The sequence below is a fragment of the Grus americana genome, chromosome 4 (genome assembly GCF_028858705.1).
Source record: "Grus americana isolate bGruAme1 chromosome 4, bGruAme1.mat, whole genome shotgun sequence".
In the NCBI taxonomy this organism is placed as follows: domain Eukaryota; kingdom Metazoa; phylum Chordata; class Aves; order Gruiformes; family Gruidae; genus Grus; species Grus americana.
The window spans coordinates 34,637,155-34,653,545 of record NC_072855.1 but is presented as its reverse complement, the minus strand read 5'-3'; the positions used below and the strand labels follow the sequence as shown (position 1 = coordinate 34,653,545).

General features: G+C 36.4%; 1 protein-coding gene across 4 annotated transcripts in view; it reads right to left on the bottom strand.

Moving 5' to 3' along the window:
- The window catches only part of FAT1 (FAT atypical cadherin 1), a 111,266-nt gene that overhangs the window by 18,970 nt on the left and 75,905 nt on the right, over window positions 1-16,391 (bottom strand). For all 4 annotated transcript variants that reach the window (XM_054823691.1, XM_054823690.1, XM_054823688.1 and 1 more), the window contains 9 exons: window positions 16,044-16,254; window positions 9,502-13,569; window positions 8,670-8,866; window positions 7,147-7,300; window positions 5,490-5,723; window positions 3,806-4,195; window positions 1,373-1,587; window positions 843-980; window positions 389-532 (listed from right to left, as the gene is read on the bottom strand). In XM_054823691.1, the coding sequence (XP_054679666.1) occupies window positions 389-532; window positions 843-980; window positions 1,373-1,587; window positions 3,806-4,195; window positions 5,490-5,723; window positions 7,147-7,300; window positions 8,670-8,866; window positions 9,502-13,569; window positions 16,044-16,254 (5,751 nt within the window). The remainder of the gene's footprint in view (window positions 1-388; window positions 533-842; window positions 981-1,372; window positions 1,588-3,805; window positions 4,196-5,489; window positions 5,724-7,146; window positions 7,301-8,669; window positions 8,867-9,501; window positions 13,570-16,043; window positions 16,255-16,391) is intronic.

Genomic DNA, 16,391 nt, shown 5'->3' with positions numbered 1-16,391 from the left:
CTACAGTGCACAACACTTGCTTCACACTAACAGGTACCTGAAGTACCTTTTCCTAAGCAGTAACTCTAAGATTAAAAAGAAATAGCAAAATTATTACATATTTTTACCTATGTTATGCTAAGAACATTATAAACATTAATAAAATATATAATATATATACACATACACACAGTCAACTTGCAATGTAAATTTCTAAATAGGTTGCACAATGTGTAACACTCAGCACTTACTCAGGTTAGCAGTCTCACTGATAACCTTAAATAATTAAAAATACAGAAAATTGAAGCATTAGGTTTATCATCTTGCAGAATTCTTCAAGTCACAAATTAACACACAAATAATATTACTTATTTGATTACTAAAACTTCTCCACCTGTATTTATGTTACCTGGATGATAACGCTATAGTTTCCTTTTGAGAATACCGGAGGATTGTCATTTACATCAGAAACATCAATATTAACTGTGGTTGTGTTAAGTTTAGGTGGGTTTCCGTTATCTGAAGCTTGAACTGTCAAGGTATATCCTGAAATCTAAGGATAATAATAAAAAAATAAAAATAAAACATTCACTAAGGAGCAAAAAGTAACGAACTTGGCTTCTGTTTTAAGGAAGAAATATTTCAGTGCAAACCCCCAGTAAAGCTTGCCTTCATATATGTAATTCTTTCTCTTCCTCCCTGCTCCCAAAAAGCACTGACATAAATAGATGTTTTCAATTTATTACAGCTATATTAATTTTGGAACATGAAATGGTAATTTACAAATATAATTAAAAAATGGTGGTCATCAATTTTGTATCGCTAAATTAATCCCAACTGCTCAAAAAGCATCAAAAACTTACCTTTTCTCTGTCTAGAAGTTTAGTCACTTTTATTTCACCTCTGGTAGGGTCAATTGTAAAAGGATTTCCCTGATTGCCATCTATAATTGTGTAGTGAATGCGGTTGTTTGAAGGTCCATCGGCATCATCTGCCATAACCTACAGGGACAGTACAGTCTCATTTAAAATAGGTTGAAATAGACTCTCTCACTTTTCAGATAAACTCATCCTGAAGATGAGCAGAACTGTTTTGATCTAACATATTTCATAGTTCTCAGGAGAAACATCATCTGAATAGAACATACCAACATCACTTAATTTCCTGAATTTCTTCTCATGAGGAGAACACAAATATATTACAAAATATCATCTACTCTCCCATAGCATCTCAAGTCCCTGGTTCTGAAACTTTTTCAAAATAATTTTTCATTTCACTCAGTGGCAAACTTATCCATTTATGTCCATCTTCAAATCAGTATTTATTCCTTCAAGACTAAAAGCATGATTGTCATGACAGAGTATTTCAAAGTAAAAAAAACAACAATACGTACTGTAATGACTGATTGTTCAAGCATAGCATCTTCACTGATTACTGCAGTGTATGTGTCTTGGCTAAACACTGGAGTATTGTCGTTGATATCTGTTACATTAATATTCACTGTTACAACATCACTTAATGAAGGTGTGCCTCCATCTGTGGCTTCCACTGTTAAGTAGTACTCATGAGAACTTTCATAATCCAAGCTCTCAATGATAAAAATGGCTCCTAGGGAAGAAAAATAATAATAATTTAAAAAATCACACAAACTCTGCTATTATTATAGTATTATATATTCATAGAATCATCACAGAATGACAGAATGGTTTGGGTTGGAAAGGACCTTAAAGACCATCTAGGTCCAACCCCCCTGCCATGGGCAGGGACACCCTCCACTAGACCAGGTTGACCAAAACCCCATCCAACCTGGGCTTGAACACTTCCAGGGACGGGGCACGCACAGCTTCTCTGGGCAACCTGTTCCAGTGCCTCACCACCCTCATAGTAAACATTTTCTTCCTCATATCTAATCTAAACCTACCCTCTTTCAGTTTAAAGACATATTACCCCTTGTCCTGTCACTCCATGCCCTTGTATAGAGTCCCTCTCCAGCTTTCCTGTAGGCCCCCTTCATACTGGAAGGCTGCTCTAAGGTGTCCCTGGAGCCTTCTCTTCTCCAGGCTGAACAACCCCAACTCTCTCAGCCTGTCTTCGCAGGAGAGGTGCTCCAGCCCTCTGATCCTCTTTGTGGCCCTCCTCCGGTCTTGCTCCAACAGCTCCATGTCCTTCTGTTGGGGGCCCCAGAGCTGGATGCAGTACAGGGTGGGATCTCATGAGAGCAGAGTAGAGGGGCAGGATCACCTCCCTTGACCTGCTGGCCACGCTTCTTTTGATGCGGCCCAGGATATGGTTGGCTTTCTGGGCTGCAAACAGACATTGCCAGCTCATGTTGAGCTTCTCATCAACCAACAACCTCAAGTCCCTTCTCCTCAGGGCTGCTCTCAATCCATTCTCTGCCCAGCCTGTAGCTGTGCTTGGGATTGCCCTGATCCGTGTGCAGGACCTTGCATTTGGCCTTGTTGATCTTTGCACAGGCCCACCTCTCAAGCCTGTCAAGGTCCCACTGGATGGCATATTGCAACTTTTGATTTTGGTCTGACAAATACTCAGCTTCTTCAGGACTCGATTTGTCACTGTAAAGCTGGAGCTACACAGTGAAATGATTAGGCTTTACACATGAAAGTAAAAAAAATGAGAAGCTACTGCCAGTACCACAAAAGACTCGCACTTTAAAACCACCTGGCTCGCATTTTGTAATGAAAAAAGAATGAAGAAAAATAAAAAAGTTTTTAGAAAGTGTTCTTTTCTGAATTTTCAATTAATATTAATCAAAAATATGAAATGACCTTTAACTTGACTTTCCTTGCAACCAGAATTAAGGTATGGAGTATGCAGAGGTAGTAACAGAAGTGTCTGACCATGAATTTTGATTGATAGAAATACCCGAGTTAAAGTGTGTGATTTTAACCAACTACTTAAGATAGTGCAGTCCCCAACATACACATTGATTTGCTGCTGGAAGAGTGTTTTCCTGGAGCCTTTTTCCTCCTTTCTAATGTGTGAAGTTTAACTGGCGAAATACTTCTATACCATACTATCAGCATGCACACTAGAAAAAGCAGCTGCAAGAATTATAATTTCAATTACACTGACATAATTAACTATTATTAACTTTTGGGTAGAAATCTTATTTAAAAAAAAGAAAGTATACCAGAAATTAACTCTAGGAAAAGAACTATATAAGGAAACAAAACTAGAATTAAGGCATATATTGATTTTTAACAAAGAATTGTCACTAATAGGCAAAAATTCTCAACAGAACCTAAATGCTTCCTGAGACTAAATCTAACATGCAAACCGAAAATCTCCACTGTCATGCTGGATAAACGATTGAACAAAATATTCCAACCTCTCTTTAATGTCATATCAAACTCTCCTAGAATTACTTTGTGGACCAATGACTCATTTTCCCAATCAATTTAATTTCTGATCTTATTTTTACCAAGTCTGGCCACTCATTCTGATTATACAGCTTTTGTGAAAATACTATTATGCTTCTATCATTACAGAACTATGTCTTTTCACCCCCTCTGCTCCCAGGGTGGGGACTATTCCAGCTAGGAAACTCTTACTCTTGCCAACTAAATGAATCTAACCTAAATAACAATAAATAGCAGCAACAAATAAAGTTCCTATTCTACATTATACTGCGCTCCTCTAGTAAGCATGCTGGCAAAATGGGTGAACGGACAGTAAGTAGCACTGGCTTTACAGCCAGGACGATGTACACAGATTACACATAACCTGTTTGGTTGAATTACTGTAGAACATAGTATGACATTGTCCTTGGTTAGCCTAAGGTATATTCGCAGTTGTAATCTGTTACCTGTTGTTGAATCGATGCTGAATTTTCCATGTTCGTTCCCACTGACTATCGAGTACGTGATTTCAGCATTGGCTTCAATGTCCCTGCTTGCAGCATAGATCTGGAGAACTTCAGTTCCTACCAAAATGTCTTCTGATACACTTGCACTATACTCCCTATGCTCAAATACAGGTGGATTATCATTTATATCCAAAACAGAAACTATAAGACTACTTGTTGAAGACAGTCTTCTGGGTAAACCTTCATCTGTAGCCTTCAAAATTAGAGTGTACACAGCTTGTAATTCCCGATCCAAAGGCTTCTCCAGCCGAATGATTCCAGAGAATTCATCAACAGAGAACTGGCCCTCTGCAGAGTTCACCAGTGAATAATGGATTTTATGATTCATCCCTGCATTTTGAAAACAATTCCAGAATATGAAGCAGCCGTTAAAGTACACCAACATAATAAAAGATCTGATAGCTACAGAAATAAAGTATGCTTGCTAAATATTATCGGTCACGATAAAGTAAATTTCAGCAAGACTTAAAGGCTCTTGTGAAGGGCAGAATGATTTCCAAAAAGATGTAATCTGATTTAAAAAATTAAGCTAACACTTCATTGCACTGATTTTCTGCCACACCAAAACCATGAAGCGCAGTTCTGCTTCAGTCACAGTACTAGCTAATATGAAACAATTAGTAATATAAATCTAATTATAACTTTAGTACAACAGCATCTGCTTAGCAGGCTTATAAAAAACACGGGAGGATATGGGAGAGTTAGACTGCATCAAATAACTAGACTCAATTCCAGTATGTTTATTTAAGAACCATGTCCCAAAATTAACAGGAACATAATTTCTGGCAACATTTCTGTATAAAACAACCAACCAACCCACCCATACGCTTTTGGGCCAAGCATTTTGCTCCTCCTGAGCCTCAAACACTAGTGAGGTGTGAAAACATCTGCTGTTACCTTCCAATTCAGCAGCCTAGCTTTATCATAACACAAAGCAGGTTGGTTGTTTCATGAGACTGAGGCAACTATTAATTAATATTATTTGATTAATAAACTGATGATATATGGAAATCATACACCTTTGAAAAGGCCTTATGCTGTTGTATTCCTCACAGCAAAACCTAAGAACAAACTCTTTCTAATGTCATTTTCAGTTCATGTTCACTTAAATACTTGTAACTAAACTGTGAAGATAAAGAGGCAGCAAAAATCTTAATAGGGTAGCATATACTTAAAGCTACAACTGACCTGGGTTCTCTTTATGGTATGATCATTGATGGCTAGCCCGAGAAGCACACATTCAAAAATCAATGAATGCACATTTACACAAACAGACATGGCTTGATGTTCATTTTACTTACACCAGGAGTAAAAGGATGGACATAACTCATCATAACATTAATAGCTTATCACGCAAAAAATATCCTATATTTTGTTTCTTTCCCCTCTTTTTATCTCCTTTCTTCCAGAAACACAAAAGGGATGTTTTCCAAGCTACTTACACATGAAAGTCAGGTGTTACATGATTCAGTAGCCCTAAGTATATCTTTCAGGAGTCTAATCCTGAGAGGTACTGAACATCTGTCAGTTCTACTGAAAGACTTAACACCTCTCAGGATAAGACTAAATAAACATTACTGTAACTTTGAGACCATGACAAAAGTATTGGCCAAAGAATGCATACCTGCATCTGCATCTGTTGCCTGCACTCTTGTCAAAAGGGTTTTAGGCTCTGTGTTTTCAAATACTGTAATGGAGTAAGGATCAGCTGTAAACTCTGGGGCATTATCGTTCACGTCTTCCAGAGTCAGAATAATATTAGCTTGACAGAATCTTCCTCCTCCATCTGTGGCTTTCACTAGAAGATAATAAACTGCTTGCTGCTCACGATCAAGTGGCATTAATGTTTTCAGTTCACCTATAAACAGAATAACATACATAAGTTGATGCGAGTTGCAAGACTTAAGTATCCTTAACATGTTTTCCTCTAAAATCTTTTTACGTAGAAGAACTAAACAACGACAATTTAATCAGTGGCTAAGTCAATGCCTATACTGCACTAATGAGCTCCACTTTTGCCAAAGCACATCAGTGGCCTACCTTTGCAGCTTTAAAAGATTAAATACTAAAATCCTCTGCCTTTTTTTCAAATGTCTCTGAAACAGAAATTAGCTGAAGTAAGACTACCTGACAGTGCAGAGAGAGATTATGTGTATCCATGCATGAATCCATGTGTTTTTGTGTAAAGGAAATGAAAATATTAGAACTCTGACTTTAACAAAATGTAAGGTAAAATCCACGTATGGTTTTCCTAGGCTATTTAGTTGTGTTTCTTCCACAGCTATTGAGCTCACCCTCCTGTAATATTCAATGAATAAACAGAGCTATTCACACTATCAAATATAACTTGCTGCTACAGACAAACCTCTAACACATACTTTCTTTCCAGCGTGACAGAAAACACTATGACAGGCACAACATATAGCCATTGCCTCCTTTTAACCAATTCAAAAAAGTATTCTGAAATATTGTTTATGAGTATTCTAGCCCCACCAATTCTGAATTTACATAACAACATTCTAGCACAGCACACAGGTGACATTCACAGTCAAAAAACCCCATGAAGTAAGATCCTTCTCATTTATTTTGCCACTGAAGTATTCTAATCTCCTTCTCCATATTTCGACTATATCTTTGTATTTATCTTATTTAATTTTTTCTATATTGTTTACTATTCCCTTCCTACTGCTTGTCTACTGTAGCCTGCAGAGCACAGAATTTTGGCATTAGCTTTGGCCTATATTATAATCCAGAAGACATGAATGCAATGAAAACCAGAGTCAGGCAAGTTAAAATTTGAAGTCGTTTATATAATGCTGCTAATAAAACTGGAGGCACTTTTGGTGTTTACTATGGAAAGGAAATTTGTTGCTCCATCTAACTTCACCCCATTTAATATGCCAAACAGAAATCTGAATGAAGATATTTTCAGTTTATAAACCATTATTGCTACTACTACAATGAATATAAAAAGTACAAAATTTATAGCATACTTTTACTCCTGCCACTGCAGCATAATTTCTGGCTTCGGGGCAATTACCCGATTTACTCTTTAGTTCCTCATATATTAAAATACTTGCCTTTTCCCTGACTTCTATTCAATATATTATTAGTATTTGTGTCATCAAAACTCACATTTTAAATAGTTATATAATAAACTAAACCTTAATGGAAAGTTTAAAGTCTACTTAAACATTTATGTATGTCTTAATGTAATAATAAAACATTTTATAAAATAAGGTGATGATTGGAATTTTGTATAGTGTCTAAAGCATTATTACCTGTGTCTGGAGTGAGTCTGAATTTTTCTGCTCCTGTGCCATGCAGCGTATAAGTAATTTCTGCATTGGAACGAATATCTGCATCTGTAGCAGATACCTGCATGATCAGTTTGCCAGGAAGGGCATCCTCAGGAACAGAATCAGTGTATAAAGCCTGCAAGATTAAAAGTTACACTGAAAGACTACACATGCGAAATAAGTAGAGCTTGGAGAGGAAGAAGGAATGACAGAGGAGATACTATGTTACCAAACATTCAGACGGTATATTAAGTGAACCAGAGGATGCAGTACCTGAAAAGGAAAAGAACTTACGATTTTCTAATTAATTACCTCACATTTATTAGATTTTTCAGAAAGGTAATTACTACTGCAACTATAGGGACTCTTGAGTATCACTGCATAGCTAAGAACTCTAAACACTTGTAACTGACTAACTGATAATTAAACGTATTCCTAAAATATGAGTTAAAATTTTTTGGTAATTTAATTTTTTCCTCTTTTGGTAAGTCATCTTTTCTAGGTCTGACTCGATCTAGAAGAAATCGATAGTTGCCTTTTTTTGTAATGGCATGAAATAAAAGCATCCAGTTTAAATAAAAACTAAGAAAAAACACCACCCAGAATTTAAAGGGACTAAGCACTCTTACAGCTCACTCATGTCAGGGTTGTGCATTTATTAGAAGACTGAGCCTTATAACACCAATATTAACAAATGAAAAAAGCTAAAAACATTGACTTACCAGTCTGTATAACTGCAATCATTTATATAGAAGTAACCAACATAAAACATTGACTACGAAAAAGAATCAAATGCTCACTGTATCCTATACTTGATCCTTCCCAGAAAAAGACAAGATTTTGCCTTTCCACCCGGTAACATCAAATCTGCATTCAACAAGATGGCTATGAAAAGTCCAAAAGTGCCAAAGTAAAACAAAAAAAAAAGTCCACCTGTCCAGGTTTTTTTTTTTTCCCATTATTTTTCATGTCCATTTTTGAAGACTATCAAATCTGGTAAAGTAGATGGCTTTGTAACAAGAAAACATTTATGGATTACAGATTTTCGGTGCTGTTGAGCACAACCGCAGGATAATATTCCAGTCTTTTCAACTCTTATCACAGGAAATGCCCAAATACATCAACTAAATGATGGTCTACAGCCGCCTTTAAGGCTGCTTCCTTCAGAATATAAAGCAAATAAACTATCACAGCTGCAGCTTAAAACAATTCCTTTTGGAGAAGTATGCATTAACACAGGAGAAATGTACTATAATTCTCCTCATACTCTTCCAATATCCATCGACTGTTACAATTACATCAATTAATTGGTTTTGGATTTTTATTTAAGAAACCTGTCCATGAAATAACTTTTCTTTGACAGCATTCTATCTTAATAGTCCAAATTTCTGTTACCAGCATAAAAGGATTACCTATTTGTCACTCTCCTGAGAAACAATTTCAGAGACAGTTTACATTTTACAAATGTAAGCAGCTGGACATGGAAGATACAAGATCATGCCTACCTTTTCGCAAACAGGACTATTGTCATTAGCATCAAGGACTTTAACCTCCACCACAGCTTTAGTTGCAAAGGTCCCATCAGTAGCTGTAATATTTAGAAGGTAATTATCCTTTTCTTCCCTGTCCAGATGCTTTTTGACATAGACTTTCCATTCATTCTGTATATTTTCAATAGCAAACTGTCCCAAGGGATCACCTCCTGAAATACAAAAAGAAACATTTAAATGCAAGAGAGATTGCCATTATTACTCTATCAACATTAAGTTATAGCTAAAGAGAAAAAATGTAAATGCAAATAAGCAGCCACTCTCTGTGGCTTTATAGGGAAATAGTTTCATTTTCCAGGCAGAAATAGTCAGCAGATGCTCAGACAACAAATTTAACTGCAGTCAACAGAATCTATAAGAACCAATGTAGAAATTCACGTAGCAGTACACACAACATCATATAAAGCCATGTGCTAAATAACAAAAACAGCGAAATATTCCACTGGAAATTAATAGTCTATTATTTTTTTAAATTTCTTTCATTCGTTCTTTAACTACATCACTAAGTTCAGTGTAAGTATATTTTTTAGATAAAATTTGATATATAAGTAAACAAATGTAGGAAAGCATTTTAAGTAAGGGAAACGTGAAATGGAAAGCCAAAGACCTGTTTTCTAAAACTCATTTTTTTCCCCTGAAGTTTTTTAATATTAAAGACACACACATTCTTTGTCTGCCGCTCTACGGTTTCTAGTACTTTTCAATAATTTGGAAGATTGAAAGTTCTCTCTCACATCATTCCAGGACCAGTTAAATGATTATTCTGACATTACTCAAAAAGATTTACCTGTAATGTAGTAAGAGACTTGTCTATTGGCTTCTTCTGTATCAGCATCGGTTGTACTCAAGATGGCAATTACCCCACCAGGAGGGTCATCCTCACTGACTGTTCCTTTATATATCTCTGCAGTAAAGCGTGGAGGATTGTCGTTTACATCCGTAACAGTAACTTCAACCACAGCCATAGAAGACAGTTGAATTTTTTCACCCCTATCAGATGCAACCACTGTGATTTTGTATTTGTCTCGTTTCTCATGATCAAGTTCTTTAAGAGTGGTAATCCAGCCAGTTTCCATGTTTATGGCAAAAGACTCTATAATGTCTAGTTCTTGAGAAGGATCCAGGCTGTAACCAACCTGCCCATTGAGTCCTGAATCTAAGTCAGTTCCTTTCACCTGGATGACTCTTGTTCCAGCTGGCATGTTTTCTACAATGAATGCTTCATATGGATTGGACTCCAAAACTGGTTTGTTATCATTTGCATCTTTTACCTGAATGCTTACCTCTACTGAGGAAACAACATTATAATCTTCATTTGCATACTGTGCTTGAACTGAGAACTGGTACCATTTAGTTGTTTCATGATCGAGGCTCTTGTCAAGTTTCAACTCTCCAGTCTGTCGGTCAATCACAAAAAAATCATCTCTGTTGCTTTCAGGAGTGTTCCCTTTAATCAGACTATATACTAAAGTCTGATTATGCTCTGCTTTGATAACATCTATCTCAGTCCCAATTGGAATGTCCTCAGAAACTGTGTAAGAATAAAACGGCTCTGAAAATTTTGCAAGAGGCACTTCTGGTGGGAGTATTCTAGCATAGACAGGAACAACTGACTCTTTTTTGGGGGATCCACCATCGACTGCTCTAACAAAGAAGGTCAGAAACTCATTTTCTAAACCAATTAAGCTTTCTTTTGTAGTAATTATACCAGACAACGAATCAATTTCTAAATTCTCTTTAACATTTTCAGACTCTGCTTCAATAGCATATGTGATGTCTGCATTTGTACCCTCATCAGCATCAGATGCCCAAACTTTAATGACGGAAGTACCCCGTGGAACATCAGATCCAATATTTACTTCATACTCTGTTGCTCGGAATTGAGGAGCGTTATCATTGTCATCTGTAAGTATTACGTTAACAGTACAGAAAGCAACTTTTCCTCCTGAATCTTTGGCCATTAAACTAATGGCAATTACTTTTTCTGCTTGTGTTTCACGGTCAAGCTTTTCAGAGGTATATATCTGCCCTCTCTCATTTGTATAAAATCTGTCTTTGGCAAAGTCATTCACAATGTGGTAAGTGATGTGGCCGTAAGTACCAGAATCTTCATCTGTTGCTTTAACTTCAGTCACCAAAGTATGCAATGGAGCATTTTCAGCTAGTTCAACCTCATATTCATTCTGGCTGAAAACAGGACTGTGCATATTGGCACTGGTTACAGTTATATGGACTTGGGCTGAACTTCTGAAGACCCCATCAGAAACAGACACGTTAAGATGATAGTGGGACTTTAAAGTCTGCCTGCGTAGGTTTGAGATGGTGATAATGCCAGTTTTACCATCAATTACAAAATTCTTCTGGTCATTGCCTGTCAGAATGGAGTACTCCAGCTTGCCAACATCCGAACTATCTGCATCTGAGGCTTGCACACATGTCACAAAATGCCCTCGGGGTGCCAGTTCACTAATTTTAGCTTCATAAAGCAACTGGTTAAAAAGAGGGGGGTTATCATTGAGATCGGTTACATCAACAGTTACAATGGTATCACTGCTCAAGGGCAGCATGCCACCATCTATGGCCCTTACTAGTAACTTGTGTTGTTTAATTTGTTCATAGTCTAAAGTTCTTGCTGTAAGAATGAGTCCAGTGCTGCTGTCTATGTGGAAGTAGTCATGACTTTCACTATTATCCTCCACCAAGTGATAGGAAATTCCCCTGTTTGTTCCAGAATCGGCATCTGTAGCACTCACTTGTACAACGGACGTTCCAATGACAGATGCCTCAGAAAGGGTTGCAGTGTAAGACTGCTCTGTAAACACAGGAGGATTATCATTGATGTCTTCCACTATTATATCTACAAACACATCAGCATGTGCCCCAGTTAGGGAGTCTGTTGCTCGAATACTCAGTTTGTAGGCTGGATGAGACTCAAAGTCAAGAGGGGCAACAACATTTATAACTCCAGTGTTGAAGTTGATCGTGAACTGATTGAAAGGATCTCCGTCTGTGATGCTGTAAAACACCTTAAGTCCTTCTGGGCTGTTTGCTTGTACATGTACCACAGGACTATGGAGCTGAATGTTTTCTGGTATCTCTGCGCTGTAGAAAGGCTTTTCGAAAACTGGCATAACTTTACTCATAACTGTGATTGGGACTATAACTTCAGCAGAAAAAGCAGGGTCTCCTCCATCTTTTGCCACTACTGTGACGAGATACTCCTTATTTAACGTGTCTAGTTCAAACTTCTTCTTCAGTGAGATTTCACCAGTGGGATCAATTTGGAAGTGTTCATGATGTTCTTTGAGATAGTAATGCACCTCTCCATTTCTGCCTGTGTCTTTATCTACTGCAGTGACATGTTGAATAACATGACCTACTTCAGAATCTACTTTAACAACAGCGTAATATGGAAGATTGACAAAAAACGGAGCATTATCATTTACATCTTCCACTGTGACTTTAACTACTATGTGTGCAACCACTGATGGTTTATATTCTTCTGTTACTTCTATGACCACATCAAAAGATTCCTGCTGTTCACGATCAAATGGTATTCCTGTTGTTGAAAGGACTCCTGAAGTCGGGCTTATTTTAAATCTGCTGTCTGGATTTAGAATATGGTAAAACAAAGGCTCATTTATTTGATTCCCTATAGCAGTAACAACAGCTATTGTTTTTGCTTCTGTGGAATTCTCCTGCACTGTTGCAGAGTAAGAACTCTGTGTGAACTTCAGCGGGCTTGCTTTGCTTTCTTTCACATTAATTTTTACAGACACAGTGCTTGCAAATCTGCCATCAGATGCTCTCACTGTTAATTCATATCTGCTTCTTAACTGAGTCGTATTTTGTACCGTTATATCTCCATTCTTAGGGTTTATTGAAAATTTTTCTCCAATGTTGCCTTCAATAATGGAATAAATCAATTGTGAAAAAATGCCCGAATCAGCATCAGTGGCATTTACGGTTATGACTTTCACGCCTTTATAGGTTGGAACCAAAATGGATGTCTCATACAACTCTCTTGAAAACACAGGAGGGCAATCATTGATGTCAATTACATAAATAGTAACATTAGCTGCATATTCTGCGTATAAACGTGGTATCCCCATATCATGTACTTGCACTGAAAAGTGGAAAATATTTGTCTCCTCATAGTCCAGACTCATTACTGTCCGAATGGCACCAGTGCTAGAATCAATGGCAAAATACTTGCGGACAGATGGTTCAACAATTTGATAAACAAGCAAAGCATTAGATTCTTTATCGGCATCTGTAGCTCGAATTACTAATGGGATATTCTTGTCAGTCAGAACCACACTGTTAATTGAAGCTGATTCACTGATGAGTCCTGTATATTCAGCTTGCATAAAAATTGGTGTATTGTCATTCTCATCCCGAAGATGTACCAAAACTGTTGCATTAGTGGACAAGCCAGCCATGTTTGTGCCTTGCACAGTTAGAGTGTAAACAGGCAAAGTTTCAAAATCAAGTGTCTTCTGAGAAACAATGACACCCGAGTTCGGGTTGATAGCAAAGGCATCACCTATATTGCCATCTTTTATTTCATAAACTACGGAGGACTGACTGTATGCTGTAACCATTCCAACAAAACTGCCAATGCTGGCACTTTCACTGATTTCTGTAGAATATTCTTTGGCTGTGAATTTTGGTGAGGCATTATCTGAAACCGTAACAAATATATGCACAGAGGTCACTTCACTCATTGGAGGATCTCCTTTGTCTGTAGCTTTTACCATCAGGTTGTATTCTTCCTGGTTACTACGATCTAGTTCCTTTGCAATTTTAATCATACCCAAAATGGGATCTATAAAGAAGGAATTTCCAATATTCCCTGTGAAGAAAAAGAAAAATAATTAAGAAAGAGGTATACAGAACTTAAAGGATGATCGCTCATTTAGCTATATACCAAAAGTGATCGCGTAGCGAGAGCACAGAGAATATTAAAGTTTCTTAGTTTTGTTTAACAAACATTTGTTAGCCTCTCTGGAAAGTTTTCTGTAATCAAGAGTTAGCACTAACTCTAAGTTTACTTGTGGAAACATTGCATGAAACATAGTTAGCAAAGCCACTCAAGCCTTGAAAATAAATGCAAAAAAATTGGTTCATTTTCCATTAACAAACCTTGAAAAGATAACAAGTATTTTGCAAGTTTCAACATTATAAATTATGTATTTTCTTCAAATTATCTTTGTCATTGAGTTCATGTTTAAGCCAACTTAAATATCTACTGAAGCTGAAAGAAAATTATATTCAGAAGTTAACATTAGTGGAATACAAGCTACATTTTATGATCTAAAGTAACTAGACTGCTTTGAAAAAAAGAAGTTTTAATGAATTCACACTTGTGAATCTTAATTGCTTATGCAAGTATTGTTTAAATCACTGCTTCAAAATTAATCTTTCTGAACTGGACCAAAAGTTATCTCTCTCCTAACTTCATATTAATACATAGGCAATTTATTCCCTGTGATAGTATTAGAAAAAAATACTACCTGCTGAGGATTGCCAGCTACCAATTGATAAACATTTGGTTTCTTTATATTTTCAAATATATAACTGAACTACACTGCACACAATATTCAGGGCATGAATAAATAAGCTAAGATTTAACATTTTACTTCCTTAAAAAATTACATTACTAAAGCTATGTTCTCAGCATGGAAAAAATTCATTAAGAACTTCTGAGTTATGCACATCAGTAGGCAAGATGGGGGGGTTTTTTGTGGTTTTTTTGTTTGGCTTTTTTTTTGTGGAGGCTCTGAACACAGTGGCATTCTTAGAATATCCCATTACAAATCTAAGCAGCCATTACAAACATTTATGGAATGTTCCTTCCATATGCTTAGAATGTCAATTATAATGCTTTAACCTCCCAGTAGATCACAGTTCTGTAAAACAAACCTAAGGAAGTCATACATTTACTCCTACAAAAAGCTAGAAGAAAGGAAGAGAACAGGGCGTAACTTCATTCTAGACAGCATGCACACACATTTTTTTTCTTGCCATCCTTTGGCATTTGTAAAACAAGCACTATTGAAATGAGAAAGGCAAGAGAAAAAGTTTCATGGACATTAGTGTCCTGCCTAGTAAAAAGGTCTTATTTCTACAAATAACAGAAAACAAACGTATATTTTAAGCAACTTAAGAGACATTTAAGTATTTTTCCTCTTCAGAGTATCATAATCACAGCTTTGTTTTAATACAGTGTTAAAGTATGTTTTCATATCAAAATAACACTTTGGGAGAAGAAAAGGAAAATATTTACAGTAAGCAATTCCTATGCTTTACAAAGCAACTTATGTCAAATAAAAAAAAGCATTTGCGCATATCATCTTGCATGCAACAGTAACAGAATAACTTTTTACCTACTGTTCTCTTTAATATACAGTTTCTCAAGCTAGTTACTGGGATTTTTATTTTAAATTACTTTCTACCTTGAAAGTAGTACCAGACGTAGGTAATGAAATTTAAATAACTTTTCTTTCCCAGTCATAGTGCCTAAATAGTTCAGGACCTTGGTAATGGCAGGCTTGTATCTAGATTTAACGGATTGAACCAAAATTCCCTTCCACCTGGTAAGTGAACTCAGTCAATGTCATCCTGTTTTCATAGTATTTAAAACTGCCATCATTTGAATGTAATTGTTGTAGGCATGTTCAGAAACATACCTTAATGCCAAATTGACCAGCTATTAAAGAATTTCTTACATACTTTATTGAGCTAGAATAGCAGTCGTAGTATTTAAAATCAGCCAGAGGGAACCATGCAAAGCAACCCCTTTCTTGCAAAGTCTACCGAAGTTTAACTTAAAAACTGAGGCTACTTAGTGGTTAAGTATATGGATACTTATAAGTTATTTCTGAGCTCCTTTTCTTTCACATTGTGCTAAACATGACAGCACTTGTCTCAGGCTCTTACTCCTTTCATCGAAACCTTGCTTTGCCTATGGCATAAAATATCAATTACATTATCAAAAAAGAATGCTTTTTTTAGATCTGAATTTAATGCTTCTGTAACTTCTAAAGAACACACCCCTCTTAAGGATTTAAAGGTAGCTTTTTCTTCTACTACTACTAAAATGTTCCACATGTTTCTAAAGGATAACATAAATAGCTAAGGGAAGGAGACAAATATCTGTCATTGTACTTTTAAATGCTCTGAGGCTACATCTTAAATACATCTCACAGAATATGACATACACCTGTACTGCCCTTTTTCATAGCTTTTTCTTTTTTACATGTCTACTGTTGAAACAAAGTATCAGCAAGCATCATTTCAAAATAAACAAGATGTAAGTCAATATACCTGATTCAATAGAGTACACAATTTCTGCATTTTTTCCTTTGTCCTTATCTAATGCTGTAACCTGGAGTACTGCTGATCCAACAGCTGCTGACTCATATACTCGTCCTTCATAGGAAGAGCTGGTGAACCATGGAGCATGATCATTTGTGTCGCTAACATTAATGATGATTCTAGCATAGTTGCGCTTTACTGGAACATCTTGATCTCGAACCTGAAATGGTTAGCATATTACTAGTAATTAGCACTGTTATTTCAGTAGTGTATAAAATATTAGTAATAATTCAAGGTTCAAATCTGTACCAGTCACAAAGACTGCCTGCATGCAAATTAAACATACAAATAAATGTT